At 50.4% G+C, this 21,062-nt stretch overlaps 2 protein-coding genes across 2 annotated transcripts; both read left to right on the top strand.

Moving 5' to 3' along the window:
* Positions 1-240: 240 nt before the first annotated feature.
* LOC122363487 (novel acetylcholine receptor chaperone-like) lies at positions 241-5,134 on the top strand. The gene is made up of 3 exons (XM_043332794.1): positions 241-634; positions 3,244-3,382; positions 3,603-5,134. The coding sequence occupies exons 1-3, from the start codon at positions 524-526 to the stop codon at positions 3,860-3,862; spliced, it is 510 nt and encodes a 169-aa protein (XP_043188729.1). The 5' UTR covers positions 241-523; the 3' UTR covers positions 3,863-5,134.
* A 1,865-nt stretch (positions 5,135-6,999) lies between these two features.
* On the top strand, positions 7,000-18,153 carry LOC122363488. Its single transcript, XM_043332795.1, has 5 exons — positions 7,000-7,548; positions 15,284-15,405; positions 15,644-15,801; positions 16,075-16,363; positions 16,731-18,153. The coding sequence occupies exons 1-5, from the start codon at positions 7,516-7,518 to the stop codon at positions 16,921-16,923; spliced, it is 795 nt and encodes a 264-aa protein (XP_043188730.1). The 5' UTR covers positions 7,000-7,515; the 3' UTR covers positions 16,924-18,153.
* The last annotated feature ends 2,909 nt before the right edge of the window (positions 18,154-21,062 follow it).

Raw genomic sequence — 21,062 nt, forward strand, 5'->3', positions numbered from 1 at the left:
CTTATGCCGTCATTTCTCACATGCCAGACTTCAAACTTCAAAGGTCCAAAAAATATTTATATTATTACTTATAAGAAGGTGGAACCAAACCGAAATGATCAAATATCATCAAATTTGTAAATTAAGTTAATTTTCTTTCTGAAACTCTTTTAATGTTTCTGCGAAATGAAAAACATTTATGCATTGTTTATGACGTCACTAAGACATCATGGGAGAAATATTTGCTATGGCGTAACCGACGCAGAAGGCATTTGTGGCGGATTTTGTGCTCTTGGAGGAGGACAAGGCCCTAAATACAGAGGAGGATGAGGAGGAGTGCCTGAAAATTATTTTCGTTCGTTTGAGTCATTTACTGGTCCAAGATATAATTTAAAACATAGCCTTACAGGTCCAGTCTCGCAGATCCTTTTGCACCATAACTTGACTCGAGACACAACAGCCGGAAACCTTTCAGGACAAGGAAGGCTCATAAAACTCGACTTTTTGAGGAATTGCAGAACACAAAGCTGAAGTGCTCTTAGATATGGCTTCCTTAGTGTTGAAGACCCTATCTATTTTTCTGGGACTATTCTTCATATTTGTTGGACTGACAAAGATAACACCAAAAATCAACGCAGAGCTTCATAGAGAGCTGGTGAGTGGTTACCTACTTCCTACCTATGTTAACTGCATGACGGATGTATTACTTCTTGCATCAAATAATTATAACTGGGAGGTATTGGTATTCGTGCTGTTTAACCCTATTAGTGGCAGGCTCCTGGCTACCCCATATTAGTGGCAGGGGGGGGCTGTTTACGACCCCCCCTTGATATCTCGAGATCTAACCGGCCGATTTTCAAAATTCAAACGGCATTCGATTTGGCTCAACGAGATCTACATTTCTAAAAAAAAATAAAATTAAAAAATGTCAATAGGGGGGTAGAGGGGGGTAAAAACGGGCAAATTGCAGATACATTTCAGTAGGCGGAACTATGGTCATGAGTACCCAAATATAGGAACGTTCCCATTTTTGGGAACGGAGTTCCCAAATATGGGAACGGGCGTTCCCATTTATGAGAACGGAAGGCAATTTTTCGGCCGTTTTCCCACTAAAACTCAAAAGTGCATCACGTCTCAAAAAAGTGCACGCTGATTTAAGTATCTACTAAATCTCCATAAAGTTATCTTTAATCTGACCGTGGAACAAGGAAATTGACCGTGGAATGATATTTTTAATGATTTTTTGAAAATGACAGAATGGTGGAAATATGGGTTATACGACATTTAACATGCAATTTTAAGGAAAATGAAGCATTTTTTAGTTTGAGGTAAAGTATAATAATGTTCGCCTGGTTATGAACATTCATACTATCGACACCAGATGCTGACAAATGCAAGCGAAGACGCGGACGGTCCCGAGGTAATATTGTTGACTTTTGTGTCGGGGCGGACGACCGCGTGGAACGTGAGTGAATTTACCGAACTACTGTTGTAAACTCAGTTTAAGCGGTTGAAAATTATCCAGCAGTATTTTATCATCCCGGAAAGACATATTTTATTTGGATGCTAGCTGTTTAGAGTTGTTTTATAAGGAGCGTCATGAGCGTGGTTTTTGTCTTCCGTGTTTCTAAGCGTGATCGTTTTGGGGGAATTTCTCTTATATAGCTCGCTCTGTGTGGCTTATTTATAATTTTTATGCTGATTTCGATAATTCCTCGTGCCCATCCTACCAGGCCTTTTGCCACTTACACTCATCAAGAAAGGAAAAAACTAGATTTTCATTGGGACTAGGTGTTTTGAGGGTGTAACATATTCAGCGTTCCCATTTTTGGATACTTCCTTGTACTCGTCAACTATCGGTGATAAACAGACAGGTGCTTGACATGTCTCCACCCTCAGCGCGGACGGTGGATATAGGTATGGAAGACCTTGTTGAACATCGCTGAGCGTTGTGAATTACGTAATCCTGCAGAGGGGGGCGTGCCCGCTGCGAGATCGACGGGAATAAAAGCGCAGAAGACCGGGCGAAACATGCGACGGTCTTGCCGGAAAGGTCATCTAATGATTGTTGCGTTAACAATAATTTGCGGCGTTGGACGTGATGCTTGTTAATGAAAAGAGCCCCTGAAAGGCGTCGGTGAAATCGTTCCCAATTTTGGGTACGCCGTTCCCATAATAAGGAACGCTTGCAGCGCCAGTGTACGAGAGCGTTCCCAAATTTGGGCTCGCGGCCCGGATGATGGACTGCTTTAGAAATAGGGGAACAATTTGAAACTACGATGGGCCTTACAATATCAAACTCTTTCCCAACAATATTGAGACAAATATCAGGCGGTTCACGATCGTTTTATATTTTTTGGACGTCATTTAACGGTTCTTTTTCTTGTTTTAAATAATGCCTACATGGCGTTCCCATATTTGGGTTTATCGTTCCCAAACATGGGAACGAAAATGCGTTCCCGAAAATGGGTACGCTTGACCATAGTTCCGCCTACTGATTTTAGACTGTTTATCACGGCCAGGTTTCTGAACCAATCTTAGCCCAACTTTTGCCGATCGATAGAGAATGAACCAGGAATTCACATGGATCCTAAAAATATGCATTTTCAAAAATCATAGGCGGATACAGATCATTGAGATTGGGGTACACAAAAAGTATAGTAAATAAGGTTTTTGTTGGTACTGTTTCTAAAAAGGGTGGCAATGGTCTTGTTATGTTACAATTTTCTTATGAGAGAACGACTAAAATTGTATTGGTCATGCATAGGCGGTGTCAGGGCACCTATGTTGGGAGGTAAAAAATAACCCCCCTTTTTGGACGCCTGGATCCGCCTATTATAGCAAAAACGTGTCAAAAGAGGATGCACAATAACTTTGTATATGTTATCACATGATACCTTTCATTCACTGTTCGTAAAACTGGTGCAGCATCGTGATCTTCGCCCAAATGACTCGCTTCACGAATAGGACCCCCAATTTCCAGTGCTCTGGAGCCGCCCCTGGTAAAGTTATGAACTTGAAATTTTCAGGGAATGTGCCCAATTTAGTTTTAGGAAAAGTCAGAAAATTTCAGCATCGTAGCTTCAGCGGTTTCGGAGATATTCCCGAAAAACCTGAGGGGTGGATAAAAACAACCCCCCCCCCCTGCCACTAATAGGGTTAAGAGAGAAAAAAAAAACATAATGTGTTTAGGTCCTATGTTTTTTCATGTTTGCTACATAAATAGAATTTACTAGACATCACCAAGACTTCCTGATTTTTCAGAAGCGAGAATTTGTAAAGTATTCCAAAGTCATTCCATTTGTGAAGGCATACAACATCAAGATTCACAGCAAGCAGTACCGCAGCTTTGTTGGAGGGCTGGAGATCTCTTGTGGAGCATGTCTGGCTTTCATACCTTTCAGTGAGTACCCATTTATCATGTGTCTATAAGTGTGTGCATTTTTGAAGGCATTGATCCATGCAGTTTGCACAAGTTTGTTGCACAACAAAATTTTAAACCAACAAATTTAATCCAAAAAGGTGTATTTGTAGGGCTTGTACAGTCTACCTGATAACCTCATTTGCCTGACATGCTGTGCCCTGCATGGTCTCACTCTGCTGACCTCCCTGTCTCCCCACAGAGCGGATGAAGCAGACGGCCAACTGCCTGCTGCTGATCATGATGCTGTTCACCATGTACACCCACTACGCGGTGGGCGACCGGTTCGAGCGCACGGCGCCGTCGCTCGTGTTCCTCTTCATGCTCGTCTGCCGGCTGATCGTTGACTACCAAGTGCAGCGCCAGGAGCGCGCCGCCGCGGACAAGACGGCTCCGTCGGCCGCCTCCGCCACCGCCGCGGCCACAGCCGCCGGCGACGGCAAGTCCAAGAAGACCGAGTGATTTCGGTCGATAGTCGGGACAGCAGCGGCCCTGTGTGTCGTGTCAGAGAGGAGGTGGGGGGCCTTGACCGATGGGGTAGTGATGGCTCGTGGAGCGGGCAGTAGGCAGGGAGAAGTGAAGGTTGCATGGGTCGGGTTCACGTGTATTGTGTGCTGTGGTGTGAGCGGGGCGTTTTAAAGTTCAGTTTGAAGTTGTATTTCTTCAATGTTCCGATGTCCTCGCGATGTTTTCACTCAGTCTTGTTTGAGGTTGTCACGATTGTGATTTTCAGCACAAGCTCAAAGTTAAACAGCGAGGGCATTGACTTCAGTGTTACGTTGGATTGAATGAGTGCTCTGTGTACCTATATGTATGTAGATGAACACTGCAGTGATTGGACAAGCCATGCAAGAATGTTGATGCATGCTCATCACTGCTCAGTAGACTGCACCTGCGCACTGCACGCTTCCTTCTGTCTATCAAATGTACTGCGTGAACTAGATAACTAGAAAATGCGGCTAGCCTAGTACATGAACGATGTTTTGTTGGCCCCTTCCCTTTTGCCTACACATTAGACCTAATTGTCGCGACAATCATTCCCGAGTCTAACTCCTTACTTGTTGGCTGTCATTGATGTCAAATTTGGCCGGCCCCTGTTCGTTCTAACTAGCCGTAGTTTTTGTCTCAAACTCTCAGTTGCTATATCCTTGCCGTCTTCGCATGGCGGGTCGTTGGTTTGGAACAGTTCGTTGACCAAGTTACGTTGACCAAGTTACTGTGTTATTTCTAATGATTCAGATGTCTCCAAGGCCTGTCTTTCCAGCTGGTCAGAATGCAGTATAACTCAGGTTTATGCATGCTCGTGTATACCGCCATATATTCGTTTCAGATCTGAATTCCGTGTGATATGTATTCCTTGCATATTCCCTTTGGTAGCTTCGTTACTTTCATGTGTTATTGCATGTATGATTTGCGTGTTATTCAAATGCTCACTGTATTGCATGGGGCTTTAACTAGTCAACCGCCAAGTACTATACCAAATGTACGATACCAAAAACTTCGTGTCATTGTGTCGCTAGTCATGAGGTTCACCGTGAGTGTGCCAGTAGTCAAACATACCTGTGGTAGGCGCGAGTGTGGGTGCGGTCCGCTCGTAGCGGCTACCCCGACACCGTGCCCTGTAACCGCGTGTGTGCCGACGCCGACCGGTGGACGCCCGCCATCTGTGTCACGTTTTGCACCCCGGATGTTTTTTTCCACCACATCACTCAGCAATAAAGCGGCTCTGACGCGGCCGTGTTGTGTGCGCTGTCTGCCGGCTGACGTCCATCAGCCGGTGGTACTGACTACTGAGATGGGGACCGGACGGTGTTCGGCCGTCAGCCGGTGGTATTTGGACGGTGCGGTGACCGGCAGCCGGTGGTACTGGGGAGTGGGGTGGTGTGGTGGCCGGCAGCCGGTGGTCGCCGAGGAATGCGGCTCCCTCCCTCCCCGGCCGGCTGACCCATTGCAGTACTTCCCCCTCCCCTCCCTCCCGGTCGGTCTTCCGCGCCGCCGCGGGGACACAGACCGATGACGTCACGGGGGCGGACATCCGTGATGACCTGATGGCTCGGTGGGAGCGAGAAGATGGTATCGCGGCACGATACGGCTCCGGCAGAGCGGCGACGCCAGGCATGGAACGGCCGGCTGTTTTGGTTCACAGCAATCAGGCCGGAACGAATGAGGGAAAAATATAGAACCGGAGATCAACAGGTTGATTAGTTACGCCGACGTAACCTACATAATCCACTGCCTAGTCCATACTGAGTGTTTTATGGAGAAAAAAATGAAAGGAATGTTCGAGAAGATACACGGAAGGCTACGGCGGATCCAGAGAAGTGGTTATGGACGCCGCGGACATATACCCAATAAAAATCCCAGTTTCGCTTGCTCATGCGCTGCTTAGCTGTAGCAGTTCAGAACGATATTTCCTCATCTAAACGTTTTTCTTTTTGTGCTTTAGGAAGAGGGAACCGAAACAAAACGTCAGTTTGGAGTTTGGACACTGCAGGACGGGTGGGGCAAATATTCCCCCGAAGACGCCAGTGACCGGGGCCTCCAGTTATGCCGTCAAGGGGTGCTCGGTGCTATATGTTGGGCTCCCCGGACTGCTGGGTTGTGACCACGGTGGTTTCTGCACGAGGGAGAAGGGAGGGGCGAGCTGGCCGCGGCCATCGATCCGTGAAGACCGTCCGTCCATCGATTCCCCACCGACCGAGGACCGGTGGCCAGACCTCAGCGCTGTATGGCGCTGCACCGACCCAGAGCGCCGGGCCCGTGAGTGCACACGATGTTATTTAGGGCAGGAGGCGTACGGCGTTGCCAGCAATTAGCGGACAATGGAGCTGATCGAGCGACTCCGCCGCCGCCGGCAGCGCGGAGGCCCCGACAGGCGGAGACTGCACTGCCGTATAGGAGCCTAACCTGGCCGGCCGGCCGGCTGCGGGGCGGGGTCGAGGACAAGTTACGAGCTAGGATTAGGAATAAGTGATGCAGGACTGGGATTATTGGTCCGATGTGTGGGCAGTGGGATAGAAGGTAATGGGACTGTCCTTCCTGGTACTGACTGCTTCGTTGTGGATGGGTGCAGGAAGAAGCTGATCGCTGTTTTTTTTTTTTAGTTCTATTCAACGCTACGGTAGATAGGGACTTACGCATCCGAAACGTCGGAGAGGTTCGCAGCATTATTCTGATGAGCTTCTGAAGACACTTTGGGGAGGTGGCTACCGCTCTGCTCCATTTCAGCTGAACGGAGGAAGAATCTCTAGGCATGCATACGAACCCAGCCGGCAAATTCCTTACCTATGAGGTGACAATTGACATCTTCACCGTTCGTTTCGAGCACGCACCTGGCGTTCACGTTTCATCGCCTCTGTATTTCAAGCGTCATCCGCCATCCAGCCACGCGAAATTCCATTTTTCGTCGAGTCACGCACGCACGCAAACACGTTCGCCAACGCACGAGCGCACGCTGGCACTCCATGCCCCGTGACCCCGTTCATATTGGCACGAGAGCGACTGACCCAAATCGCTGCCTTTGCGCGGCAAACCGTCAAAACAGCAGCCGGGCGGTCCTGTCACCGCGTTGTAGCTTTGTGCGCTGAGTTTGAAGTACCAGTGGCCGGCCGTCCACCGTGCCGTCACAAACAGCGCGCCTATCTGTGAGAGATCAGCGCGGTGACCGGCCGGCGCGGCTGGGACGGACGGGCCACGCGCGGCCGCCGCGCCGGTAACGGTGCCACGCCGAGCGTCCGGCCGGCCGGCCGGCCGGCGCCGCCCCAGCTCAGAGCAGCGCCGGCCGCCGAGCGAGCCACACAGTCCCGTCTCTCCTCTCTTCCCCTCTCCGTCTGCGCTTCCCACGACTGTCCGTCGGCGCCCGCTCTGTCGCCGGCTGTCACGACCTCTCGTGCCGCTCGGCTGCTCTCGGCTGTCTCCGGCCAGGGTCACTGACTGGCGTTCTCTCGCGGCTCGGACCGGTACCGCGCTCTGAAGACGGGTGTCAGCGCGACGCGCGGTGACGGCAGAGGGTGGTGACCGAGCCGGGGAATCGTGCTGACGGTGCGGAGAGTCCAGTGTGGGGTGGAACGAGGCGACAGGCTCGACTGACCCGACTGAGGTGGAGCATAGACAAGATGCAGACGGAAACGAGCCTCGTCTTATTGGCGGTGAGTACCGGTATATGGAGACGGGGTCGACCACGGGAAGGGTCAGCTCGAGCAGCCCCAAAGTCGACTTGAATTGCAATATTAAAAAGGTTGATGAATGCAAAAAGAACATACTTCTAAGCCAACCGTCGAATGAATTTATCACCGAAAAACAGTGTGTTCACTGTTCGCCCGACAAATAACTATTTTTTATGTGCAGAGTAAGAATACAAATGACGATATAATTGATACGTTTATTCAAAAGGCAATGGACGTATTTAAAAAGTGCAGTACGTCGCTGTCAAAATAAGTTGTAAGTACAAGAAATGGTCTAACAAATCGTTTTCATCTTCGTTTTTATGCGTAAGATATTAAATCTGTCCTTCCGTCACAGTTTGCTTTGCTTTAGCTTCCACAGAGGTATTCGTGGCTCGCGATAACAAGCTCTGCCTGCTCACGAGCAGCTAGAGGATTTCCAAACTTATTTGCTCTTCAAATGGCGACCGAACGGGAAATGTTGCAATAACTGCATTGTCCACGCAGCCGATTACGAAACTACCTACGCATTTTCAACCCTTCTGCGCCTCCGAACATCGCATTGGAGCCAGTTTGCGGCCGCCTCGCTGTTTCGTAAAACGCCATCCGACTTCCGCGAAACGCCCTTGGGGACGGCGACCGCTAGTCCGCGTGTTGGGTGCGCGCCGGGAGACTCACATCGCCCACCGGCGAACTCTGTGACGTCATCGAACACCAGGCACCACCCCGTCGTCTGCTGTGATATTTCGAATATTGTGTGACGTCACAAACTTTATGCAGGCTAGAATGACGTCATCAGACATTTGCTCGGTATGCATAATTAGAAACCGCCCCGTGACCGGCTGAGCCGGACGCCCAGGCACGTGCACGAGCACCCGATTATGTGTCGCTGGCCGCCCGCGAGCCGGTGTTTGACCCTGGGACGAGTATCGTCCGTCACCCAGACGATACCCGTCCCAGCGAGCGATACTCGTAGGTGCGGAGGCAGCAAACGGTCTAGTCGAATGGTCGTTTTTTAGCGTGCCACTAGCGGCTAGAGAATGGGCGAACAAAAAATCCGAGGTTCGAGCCTATTCAGGCGTCAGCTAGCGCACCGTCTCGGTAAGACGTTAGAGATCATTTTATATTCACACGAAAGTGGCTTTAGCCTTGTCACCAGGCACTGGGATTCTCGAATACCTAGGCTTGTATGACGGTCGGATGGAGTGCTACGTTTTGATGGGACACTGGTGCTGAAGTACCTAATTATCGATATTCAATGCAGCATTTAACGTGTGACCAACGTTCGCCCGGTACAAAGGATAGCTTAGTCATCCGGCCGGTAATTCTGAGGTCGTTCCCCAAGAGCGTGTCTCGGCCGTGGCCTAGTTCACCGGGGATCATCCGCTGAACCGGTTTCCGGTCGTTCCTATCGTCCGGCCTGAGCGTGTGTCATTTCAGAGGGTTCGTTACTGGGGCGAGTTCAACAGCCTCTGGCGTGCAGTCCGAGCCTTTTGAGCGACGGGACCGGGATCCTGAGCGGCCCACATACGAGTATATCACCGCCCCGAGATTAATATTTTCTGTAGAGGTTGTTAACATTTTAGCAATGGGCCAGTGAAGATCTGGTTACCAAGCACATCTAAGGCAAGGCCAAGGCCACGTCATGTCGAACTGCAAGATATCCCATCCCAAAGACGTTAGTCTGATCACAACACATCGAGGCGGAAGTTTTCACTCCTCCTCCTCTAACTCGGTTCTTGGGCCACGTGGCGTCATGGATAGTAAACGGCGGTTGGAAGGTCGTCAAAAAATATTTAGTGAGTAGTAAGGCCATTTTCTATTTCACCAGCAGTCATAGAAGGTCACTTTTGCTCACGATATTGACAAGCTTACACAGATTGGCTCTTGGCTGGCGACCTTACGAGAGACAACGTTATTATTCGATAGTTCTTTTATAGCAGCTCTTTCACTTGTGTCCTCAGCTTTGGTATGGCGGTCATCGGTTGAGCCTCTCGAAGAGGAGACCGTCAATATTTATGTTTTTATCATGTTTTTTTCGGCTCATCGCGTTGAGAAGTCATTGACAAAAAAACGGCAAGGGAAAGATTCTCACCCCCCCCCCTCCCCCTCTTCAGCGGGGCGCAAATTAACTTTTGACACAAGGCCGAACGACATCTATCTTAGCAATGGGTATCACATTCTTTTCGTCGAGACACGTCGATTTAATTTTATTTTGACCTTGAAAAGTCAAGGCGAAAGTGTTGTCTAAGCGGCTAGGTCATGCTGCATGTTAGCCGATAAGCATATACAGGGGTGTCAATTTTTCAAAATAGTTGGGGGTGCTCAACCCCTGCACCGGGTGAAAGATTGCAGCTTTGACATGGGGCACAACCGTGCAAGGCAGGGTTGGGTATCCCTATATGGTACTGATAATCCCGGGATTTTCACTAATATTTCCCAAGGGTAGAACGTTCTTCTTGGAAATCATTCTATTTCTGCTCGTCCTAGTTCTTGGCTACCTTATTACATAAACATCTTTCCGAAAAAAGTGGTATATGTATTTGCCGGCAGCTCGGCAACAGCCCCGACACCTCTGTAATAAGGTGACAGAAACCGATGACGGCGATTAGCACCGGTGCAGCAGCCCCTGAGGCCCGCAGGGGCGGACATTGCGCGGAGGCATGTGACGGCCACCCACCGGTGACATTTGAAGGCCCTACACCGGCGACTCTGAGGGCCCATCGGCGTCTGAGTCCGTGCCGGTCTCTAAAGACGACCCCACAGGGTTTCTGAAGGTAACCACCGGCCTCTGATGGCCCTTTGCCGGCCTCTGGCTCTGAGGGCCCGTCGCCGGTCTCTGGAGCCCCCTGCCGGCTTGGCAGCTCTAAGGGTCCGAGTCCCACACCCGTGTACGACGGACCCACACCAGTGTCTTTGCATCTTAACGTCTTTTTTTCGCCCTTCTTCTTAAGGCAGTTCTTTTCTTTACATCTTAATTTCATGTATTGTAAATTGCGTAATTGTTTTATTTTTAGTAGTGAAAGACCACGGAACTAATTATTTTCCTCAAGCATAGTTCGTTAGTGGGAGTGGGACAAAATCATTGGGGGTGCTAACTGGAACATTTGGGGGTGCCCGGAAAACCATTGGGGGTGCTCATTTGAGCATTGGGGGTGCTGCAGCACCCCAAAGGTGTACAAATCGACACCCATGAGCATATATGAGCTGAGTCCAACATTTTTACGACAGAAGAGGTCAAATGGATCGGAGGAAAGGTATTGAAGGTATTGCATTCCTTTCTCCAGAGCGGCGATCAGGGGCTATCGCAAATATTTGACCGGGGGGGGGGGGGGCAAACGCCTCTCCTCCTGGGCTCGCGCGAGGTAGTTACTTCAATCAGATAATTTTGTAGTTATTCTAAATGAATTTATTTATACCTACTCGCTAGGATTTCATAATTGTTCCTTATATCTTCTCTCTCTAAAATAACAAAACATGGATGCTTAGTAATCCACTTTTATGGACTCGTAACGTTTCTTATTAGGTAACCATTGTTACAAAGAAAACGTAAATTATCAGTACCTATTCAGCAGTCTATCAAACCATGTCTCGAGGCGCCACTGCTGTCCTACCTTGGCCACCACATTACCTGAACTCACTGTATCACCATTATTCCGGCTCATCACCTGACACCAGCCAAACTATCAATCCCGTTCCGGAGATTGGCTCGGCTCACCGGTGCCTAACCGGCCATCAGAGACGGGCCGGGGCGACGCACGGCTCACCCGCCGCCACCACACCGGTTCTCAGCTGGTCCGGTCGGCTCGCGGGCCCGTCCGACGCAAAGTAGGGTACTGGGACGTGGCAGTGCGGCCCGTTTTCAGCAGGCACTGCCGGCGGCCGGCGCCGGATCAGCTGAGGTTCGCACGCGGTGCCGGCGAGCGCAGTGGTGGCGCTTTGTGGCTGGGGAACGGCTGAGTTGGCTGAGCGAAGAGGAAGGGGAGTCGGAGCGGAGAGATAACCCAGCGAGTGACCCGGGGCGTGAGACGGTTAGGGCGTTGGAAATTGGGTGTAAATTTGTTTGAGAACGTTTCTGTCCAAAGTGCCTCTATAAGTTAAAAATCCGTTCCCGTTTTGTAGCTGACAAATGATTAATCAACACTTTTAACTGACATGTACATGTATCTAGGTATGAATCCTTACCGACTTAGAGTGCTGTGGAAACCCTAGTTACTCATCTGAGCAGTCGGTAACCATATATCCGCTCCATGCCGTTGAGCAAAAGCCGCATTCTGTGGCACTTCCTTTGTCATCCATATTTTCCCTCATCCCGTGCAGTTCCGGCTCTCGGGGATATGAGATGGCGCCAGGCCGTTGTCGGGGCGGGGCGGTGGACTGTCCTCACAGCCCAGACAGTCTCTCCCGGATCGCGTCGCTTTCACCTCGCAGTGACTCAGGTCGCAACTTCCGCTCGTCCGGGCGGCGAGTCGGCTGGGTCAATTCGTCACCATCAGGCGCTTAGCAGTTAGCATCAACTTTCAAGTTTATCTCTCCCACTTTAAACTATCTGCTATCCATATGTATATTGGTTAATGAGATTTAAACCACAGCCCGCCTTGCTGCGCCTGCGTATCGTTTTGCTTCCCTCGTCCGTCGCTGGCATTTCTATTTAAAGTGTGTCCGAGTGGCGCATAATTCGCACCTACCTAACAATGCACGAAATCGGGACACAAATGAGCACAGCACAAATGGGCGCTATTAGACACCATTTATCACCTTTCTCGTGTCATAGCGATGCCGCGTTTTTGCGCTCATCGCACTGTTCCATTCTTCGCCAGCCCATTGGCGTTCCGTGCCGTTGACACTCGCTGGCCAATGTGGACCAGCGGCAGTCATGCAATGGGAACAGAGCGGGCCGACTGGCACCGATACTGCGCCTGCCACAGCCGGAGGCCGGCGCCAGGGCACAGTCAGCCAGCCGTGAAGACCGACGGCGACATATTTGCACGGGTCGGCCGGCGTTCAGACACCACGCCAACACGGGAACGTTCACATGGAGCGGCTCGTGAGGTGCTACCGGTGCTGCCCATTGGAGGCCGCTTTGACGTGGATTCGGAAATCGATGCGTTATGTTGGTGCAGCGCATGTACGACTGCTCAGCTCGGTCGTGGTTGGGCATTGGACGTCGAAAGGTGAAGGTGCCTATTGCGGGAGGTTGTGTCCAAGAATGTTGATTGCTTTATACTCAAGGGCGCATTTGTTTGCGTGAATGGTGTGGTAAATACTTCAAACGGCAGACAGCGTTCTTGTATACTTTCTTGGAACATGAACTGCATGCATTTGTCAGGTCGCGATGAAGCAGCGGCGACAATCCAATCACCGGAGTCCGGACACGAGCGACCCTCCAATCGGACCTCCCAGCGGACACGCGGTGTCCTCTCCCACGCGCGGACAGGCCGGTATAGGTAACGGGAGTCCGGCAGGCGGTACTCGAGTGACGCACCTGCCAGCCGCCGGGCCGGCCGGCCCGTGGCACGCGCTCACTCATACACCAGTGGGAAATGACCCACAGGGCACTGTGCCAGGCAGACGACAGTGGCACCCGGATTTAGCACGAGTCTGTCCAGAACAAGGTTTTGCTGTGTGACATGTCATCTTCGATCGTGAATCGGGATTTTACATATTGTCGATGTCGAGTCAATATGCACGATATATTTATGCTTAAGTTGGTCATGGTTGTTTTTATGACTACTAGACAGAAACAGAAGCAAAACAGCCAAGTCATCGTTTAGTTCAAAGCAATAGCTTGGCAACCAAGTATTTTGTCAATTCGCTTCTTGTTGCTAGCGGAACTGTAGGCATTGTAATCTACTATATGGATATCATGCAAGAATGACAAGACTGGTATGTACTACTTACCCATTCGCGCACTCAATCATGCGTTATTACCCAGTGCAGCGGCCAGCGCGGTACCGAAAAAAAAACGCCGCTGGTTCTAATTCCCAGCCAATTGCCCGTGTTGACCCGTCTGAACTGCTGTTGGACAGGTCGCAGTGGCCACACCAGTCATGACATCAGACGGGTTCCACATATGTGTCCATGTCTGACGTGAAGACAGACGGGTTCGGGGTCAGATGACGGTGCCGGCTCGACCGGTGGGTTTGACCCGCTGCTACTGAGTGCTACCGTGTGATGTTCGACAGTTCGACTGGTGTAAAATCGAGATGTACGGGTTGTGAAGTCTCGGAGCTTATGATTTTCTGAAAGTTCATCTTACAGCGAAATAATTCCTGGCATTGAGGGTGTTGCTAAGTTCGGTATCATTTCAGATCGTGCCGAGGATCACTTATGACGTGATAGATCAGTGACCTGAACTGTTATGAAAATGCGGTTTGTGTCACAAGATCTGGTTAAAACCGAAGATCAGATACGCATGCCAACTCTCAGCTCTGTATATCCCTCGCCCGCACATGCCATTTTCCCATCCTAGAACGGACATGGGGGGGGGGGGGTTGCCACCCCCCGCGCCATTTCGTTCCTATTGGAGATAGAGCTTAGCGGTAAAGACCAAAAAGATTCTTTGGGAAGAGACGAATCCAATGATACCCAGTTTTACCTTCTCAGGTCAGTCATTGACCTTCCAGGTCAGGTCAAACTAAAAATTTTTGCTGTTTTGGGTCACCGTTGGATATCCAGTGCGCTGCTTATCATATACCGATGACGATGCCGTTTTCTGGTGCCAAGCCAGCTAGAACCTCTTTGTCACACTACCCGACCAGGTTTTTGCTGCTGAGGTCATTTCAGGTCAAGTTAGGTCAAGGTCAATTATATGTGTTTGTATGTCTGTGTGTGTCTGTGTGTATACTGATGTGTGCACCGATTGTTTATGTGTCCATATTACACGAAATCATGATCTGAGAAGCTTTTACCAAAAATGCAGTCAAAAAAAAAAAAATCCACAAAAAGTGAATTCCGCTTGCCTAAAACGCAATTATCTTAGATGACCTAGGTTGACCTTGACCTTGACCTTGACATCTGTACATCGTCGAACAACATGATCCATGATAGGTGGGATGTAAGACTGGCAAAAAAGGCCGAAATCAAGGTGTCAAAAGCTCACAAGGCCCATAGCCAACGCAAGATGTTGAGAATTGGCGATTTGGGTCATGACATGATCTGAAAAACAAGGTCATATCTCCGAAACCAAAAACCACAGAAACTTGAAATTTTCAGTGGACATCAAGAAAGGATAGAGGAGCAGCTATACGAAAAATCAGCCTTCTAGCTCTAAAAATGTTGAGTGCAGAGCAGAAAGACTGCCTGGGGGGTGGCAACCCCCCCCCCATGTGCGGGCGAGGGATAGGTATAGCTGACGGGTCCCGCACAAGCAATCGCGAGAAATCCATCAGAAGATGGCACCGCTAACACTGTCTGCTTCAGCCCGGCACTATCTAAATTGGGTATCAATAGTCACTAAATCTCCTAACGGCGCATGACACGCTCGCTTTTTTTGCCAGGCTCTGCTGAGAGGCGAAATGGTGACGTGGTCATAACTCAAAACGCCCTTTCTGCCACCCAAACCGCAAAAAATGAAAACGGTATGTATGTAGTCTGTAGACAAACCCATTGATGCGGCGAGAGTTTAGTCCCGTACAATCAAACTCGACCCCAGAGGGATGTAACAAAACGCGACCCCTGTGACTGTGGACTGACCTAGATATTTCTTCTCTATCTCCAGCTGGTGGCGGTCGGTGCGGCGAACGAGTGTGTTCGCGCGGGGGAGGGCAGGATGGCCAACCTCTGGGGTGACGCGCTCACCAGTTTGGATTGCAACGGACCGGACGGCAGGCCCTACCCAAAGTGAGTCGCTTCTTCGCATAAACTTAGCTGATTCAACAAATAAGTCTAGCCGTCAATTCAACCATATAGCCAATATCCATTATGTCTAATTGAAAAAGTCCATTTTTCTCTATTCGCACTTGCACCTTTCACTTATTAGCACTTGACATTCCCATTAGCCCAACTGATTTAAAGGTGAGCTCTTTGACTCTCATCAAGTGAGTTTCAACTGACCTGAAACCCGCCCTTTCGTTTCCAGGGCGGCGGTGGACGCCCTGGTCCGCAGCATGGCTCCCAGCCGGCGGGGGCGCACCATGTTCCGCACCAAGGACCCGCTGGACGTGCGGAAGGCGCTGCTGAACCAGTACAGCGCCCTGCAGTTCGGGGAGGACCTCAGCACTCTCCACCACAGGACAGGTAGGTATCGGGAGGAGGACTGACGGATGGCTACGCCGTGAGGACAATTAATCGGCATCAGCGAGAGTCGATTATAAGGATCAGCCGCGATTTGAGATCGTCTCTTTGCACCCCGTGAAAGTGTCCATCATGCACAGTATGATCATGTTGTACGATGTGATGTGATGTAAAAATGGTATGGGAAGCTTTTGATTATCAACGCTACATTAGAACGACCATGAATCAGTCATGAAAAAATCGCCATTGCTAACTCTGTCTCGGATGTGCTTGCAGCTCGGGCCGTGGCTGCCAACACCACCACGCCCACCACCGCCGCCCCAGCCACCACAAAGAAGACCACCACCAAGAAGTCGGGCATCACCACGGCCAAAACGACCACGGCCGCCCCTCCGAGCGCCGACCCCGCGACGGCATCGTGCGCCGGACCACCGGCTCGTCTCTGCAAGACGCGCTACAACACCACGGCACCCATGTTCGGCGTGTCACTGACATCGGGAAAGCCGGTGACGATCGTACAAAAGTTCCCCGACCTCCTGCAGCAAGTCATCTTCGAGGTTTGCGAGTGAGTGGCCAGTTAGGTGGACAGACGAGGGTGGTCAAGAGAGGATACTACAAATGCGGAACATAGTAACTCTTGATTGAATATAAGTGTGATCTTGATTACCAGAGTTTAGATAAAAATTGTTCGTAATTGGTTATGACTCATTACAATACAAGGATCTTTTTATGAAATGTTTTGCAATTTGCTGGTCCATAGTCTCAAATCGAAGCCGTTTTGTTCTGTGTTATGGGTTTTGTATCGTCAGTACAGGGTGCAAACATTGTTCTTTAACCTATCTCTCGAGATCCAGACTGATCTAACTCCAGCACTGTCATGTGCTCAGGCTCTGCATTTGCCAACTTCTGACATCCCCACCCCTCCGCTGCAGGACGAAGCAGTGTGACGTGCTGCACGGCGAGTGTGTGCAGACCTACACGCCACACCTGTTCCTGGTGATACCTCTCGGCCCGGTCACCCTCACAGGCCAGGACTACGTGCTGGTCGAGTCCGGCTGCGTCTGCCGACCCAAGTACACCGTCCAGGACACCGCCCTGCCACTGGACAGCTTCAGCGGCCGCTGAGAGCGCCGCCCAGTGGTCGCTGGTGGAACTATGACGTGATAGATGTCGCCGCGGTGTGGCGACGAGCTGGCCCGAGCCGGGCAGCGCTGGCAGCGGCAACATTGCCGAATTGAGCGATATCGTGTGTGTCAGACCAATGATCATGCAGCAGGAGACATCCCTGTCCATGGAAACCAAATCCTTGTTGGATAGGAGTTGAGTTACGGTCGGCGTGTGTACAAGGTTTCCAGACGTAGTGCTGCTGTGTGTTTGTTTACTTGTGAAATGAGCTATGTTGACCTGAACCGGATGCATTAATCGCTACGAGACACACTGTGTTCGACCGGACTAACACTGAATGGTGGCATTTACCAGCATCTCTCTTTTCCAAACCTCAGGACTTGCCCATCCTCATCCTTTATCATTCCATCCTTATTCCGAGCTGACGGTCATCCCACCCCGGCACCTGGTCAAGGCAGCTCCAATAGGAGCATACCTCTCGTTGACGACCGTTAGCCCGACTGGGTGGCCACTGGCCAGAGCCTGCCTCACCGAGGTGGTCGGTGGAAGTCCCGCATAGACAGGCCAATCATGCTCAATGCTCATGTCTCCCTTATCCATTTCATTCCATCTGGCATGACCCTAAATGATCCTAACCTAACTGTGGAAAACAATATGACCAACTAACAACAAAAATCGACCAGCAAGAATGGCATGTTTAGTATTCGTAGGCCGTAGTACTTTGACGTTGACAGTTACAGTAATTTTCAATATCAAGCAGCCTCTTTAAAACTCGAATTATCTTTTGATGATCAATGACCTAAGGCAATTGAGCATTGGATAAATTGTCAATCAGGTTGTATACAGCAATAACTAAATCATTTCAGTTCTTTGGTCACATAAACTAATCGGTAAGGCACCGCATACAAAGAACTTGGTTTGTCTCCCAGAAAATGATCCCTAACATTCTAGTAAAACCTGAACGGCCAGCTTGCATCTGTGACATTATTTGTTCGAAAGCATAACACATATTTGTGATGAAATTGCGAAGAAGCATGAGATTGAGACTTATTCACAAGGTGTTGCCGGCAACTTTGTAACGATGGTAAAATGCGTGTGTTGTTTTGTTACCTAGGTGTTTGATGTGCAGTTATTTATTTATAACATGCTATACAATTAAGACGTGCTTGAATATATTGGCTGAGCGGTATTTGTATTATTGCCTTGCCAAATATATCGTAAAAATAGCAAGCATGACTTTTGTGTGTTTTGGCGTGTAAAAACAAAAACAACGAATGATTAACTCTCGCCCCATAGCGGTGGTGTTGGGAGGGAAATGGGAGTCATGTTGGGTCACACTCCAAAGGCGCAAGAAAAACCTCAGCGCATAGCGCCACGAAATTCGACATAGCTTGTAGCCGGTTAGCCCGGTCAGGTCCGGGAGCAGCCCCAATCACCGCAGCCAGGGGGGCGTTTTTGGTTCCCCGTATAACTCCGTAATTAAAGAAGCTACGGAAACAAAAGCGGAACAAAACGAAAGATCTCCCAGATAAAATTCTACAGCATAAAATGTGACCTCAGGTAGACTTTAAAGGTCATATGTTAAGGTCAAAGGCAAAAAAACTATACCGTGTATTGGACAGGGTAGTGGGTAGTGGGTTCCTACTGCTGAGTAGGTACTGATGGCCGGCGACCACTCGATAGCCCATTCATTGCTGCAGCATAAAAAGTCACCAGTACCTAATTTTTCCGCCGCCAATACCTATTGTGTGTTCTATCTATTGCGGGTCAATAACCTATTGTAACCTATTGTATGTTATAGTATCGATGCTAGATAAACAAACGTAGCGCGCCACATATAGAGACATATAGAGAGCCACATATAGATAGAAATGTAGTTGGTACACTCACAATAATAGGTATCACAATTGGTGCCAGGCAACAGCTTATCCATCCGACAACAGATGGGGCGATGAACGAACGCCTGAAGGCATGCTGTACCGCAAGACATCAGCTTACACAACTGACAATAGATGGCGTGATGAACGAACGCCTGAAGGCATGCTGCACCGCAAGGCATCAGCTTACACAACTGACAATAGATGGCGCGATGAGCGAACGCCAGAAGATATGCTGCACCGCACGGCATGAGCTTCATGCAGCTGTCGCTAGATGTCACGACTCACGGGAATCGAGCAACCGGAGGCGTGCTGTATGTCTTCAGGAGTTTATGAAGCTGACATTACCTCCGTTCCCTCTTTTCCATCCTCGGGACCGTCACATCCTTTCCCTCCACGCCTCAATTCATTGCTCCGGACTGGACGGGCAACTTTATTCATGCGGGATATTGCCCGTAAAAGCAAAAAGGCAGTTAGCACCGCTAGATTGTCTCTATAAGTCAAGATTTCATTCACAGTGAGGAAAGCGATAGTTCGTAAATTTGAACATTGTGCCGTGGATGCCGGGAGGGTCAGCCCTTATCTTGAAGAGCCAAATGTCTTCAGCCGATGCCGCGATGCGCCAGTCCGGTCCAACAGACTCATTAACAGACCGAATGGCCGAAGTGCCCCAGTCGTACAAGTTACACCAGTCGGACCAAGGAGGAATAAACTTCATTATCCAAGCTTCAAAAAGCAGACACATACTAGCCCAGGGCATTGGGCAAATGGTGACATCTGATCAGAATTCGAATTTCCTAAACGAGAGAAAAACGATCGCTGGTCCAGGGTGTCGTACTGCGCTGTGGGTAGCGCTTGGCTGGACGGACGGTCTGTGACAACCTATTGATCTGTGGCTGATCTATTAGAGTGTCCGTCCGAGAGCCGTACGACGGCTGACAGAGCCTGGGGGTCGCGAACTGGTGTGGTAACCGTTACGCCCACCTGGGACGCCCGAGTCGGTACGGCACTTGCGGTGTCGTAACCGGATCGGCGGGAACCAGCAGAACGCTGTTGGACCGGCGGTGAAAGTCGGAACCGAGCACTCGCCCACCAGTGGGGCGTCTGGTCGAGCAGGTCTACCCGCTAAGGCAGCCTGAGCACGAACCAGTGGCAGGGTCCGATCAATGACCGTGGTCCGACCAGGGTGTCAGCGCAATGGCCAGTCAGAGGCGTCTTTAAGGGCGCGGAAGCCCACCTCGGTCGACTGTGGCCGGTGCAACCTAGTCAGGTCGTTTGTGTGAATCTCCGTGTTCTTCCCTCGCCTCAGAGTAGCCGCTCTTCTCCAAATGCCCGAGCCGTTTTCTATGTGTATTTGTCTTGTAGCGAACAGCAGAGTCGAGAAACGAATTGACAATGTCGCCGAAAGCCGCGGTCATATGCTGGCCGTCCCTAGTACTACCAATATGCCCGCAGGCGCGGCGAGAGACAAGCTCAACGTATGAGTCACCGTCCGGCTGCCGGGAGAGCCCCTACCGTGACCTTTGTTCACAGGCGTGACGTCACGACAATGGGCTCCTAAACGTACGGGCAGCGGCCGCCTCAGGGGTGCCGCCGTGACCTTTGCACGACACGTTCTATAGCGTATGGCACAGCGGTTACTAGGAAGGTTGAGGCCAGCGGCAGGCCGGTTTACAAATATCAAACAAACTTGACGCGCAATTGACAACAGGTAACAGATTGATTAATAAAGCGGTGACAATATAAATGAAAATGACAATATGAAATGACAAATCGCATAGATGATCCCTACAGTACCCCCTCGCCAGACATGTCGCGGACAAAAGTGACATGGCGATATCTTACCGGAGGTCGTATGACGCGGCCGGAGCGGGTCGTCCGTAGTATCGGCCGAGGCTGCAATGGTGCAGCGTCAGCCCGAGCGACGTCTGCAGGGCGATTTGGTGCGTCACCGTAGATCAGAAGCTCCGGGCCGCTGGGCTCATTGCTGAGCGGTGGCGCGGCCGGCGGGCCGCTGGACTGAGTACCGTGCGGCTGCACAGTCGGCAGGTCAGGCTGTCGATGACCGGATTCGTCTGGCGTCTCCAGGAAGGCGGCCTTACACCGGTCGATGCTGATGACTTCCTTTTTCTGTCGACGGTCGATGGTGATGGTTTTGGTGGTCCTTTCGGTAACCGGGAACGGTCCGTCGTATGGAGCGTCCAGCGGGTAGCGGTGACAGTCCCTGCGCACGAAGACGTGTGTCGCCGTCTGGAGTGCCGT

The sequence above is a fragment of the Amphibalanus amphitrite genome, unplaced genomic scaffold (assembly GCF_019059575.1).
Source record: "Amphibalanus amphitrite isolate SeventyFive unplaced genomic scaffold, NRLGWU_Aamphi_draft 000623F_arrow, whole genome shotgun sequence".
NCBI lineage: Eukaryota > Metazoa > Arthropoda > Thecostraca > Balanomorpha > Balanidae > Amphibalanus > Amphibalanus amphitrite.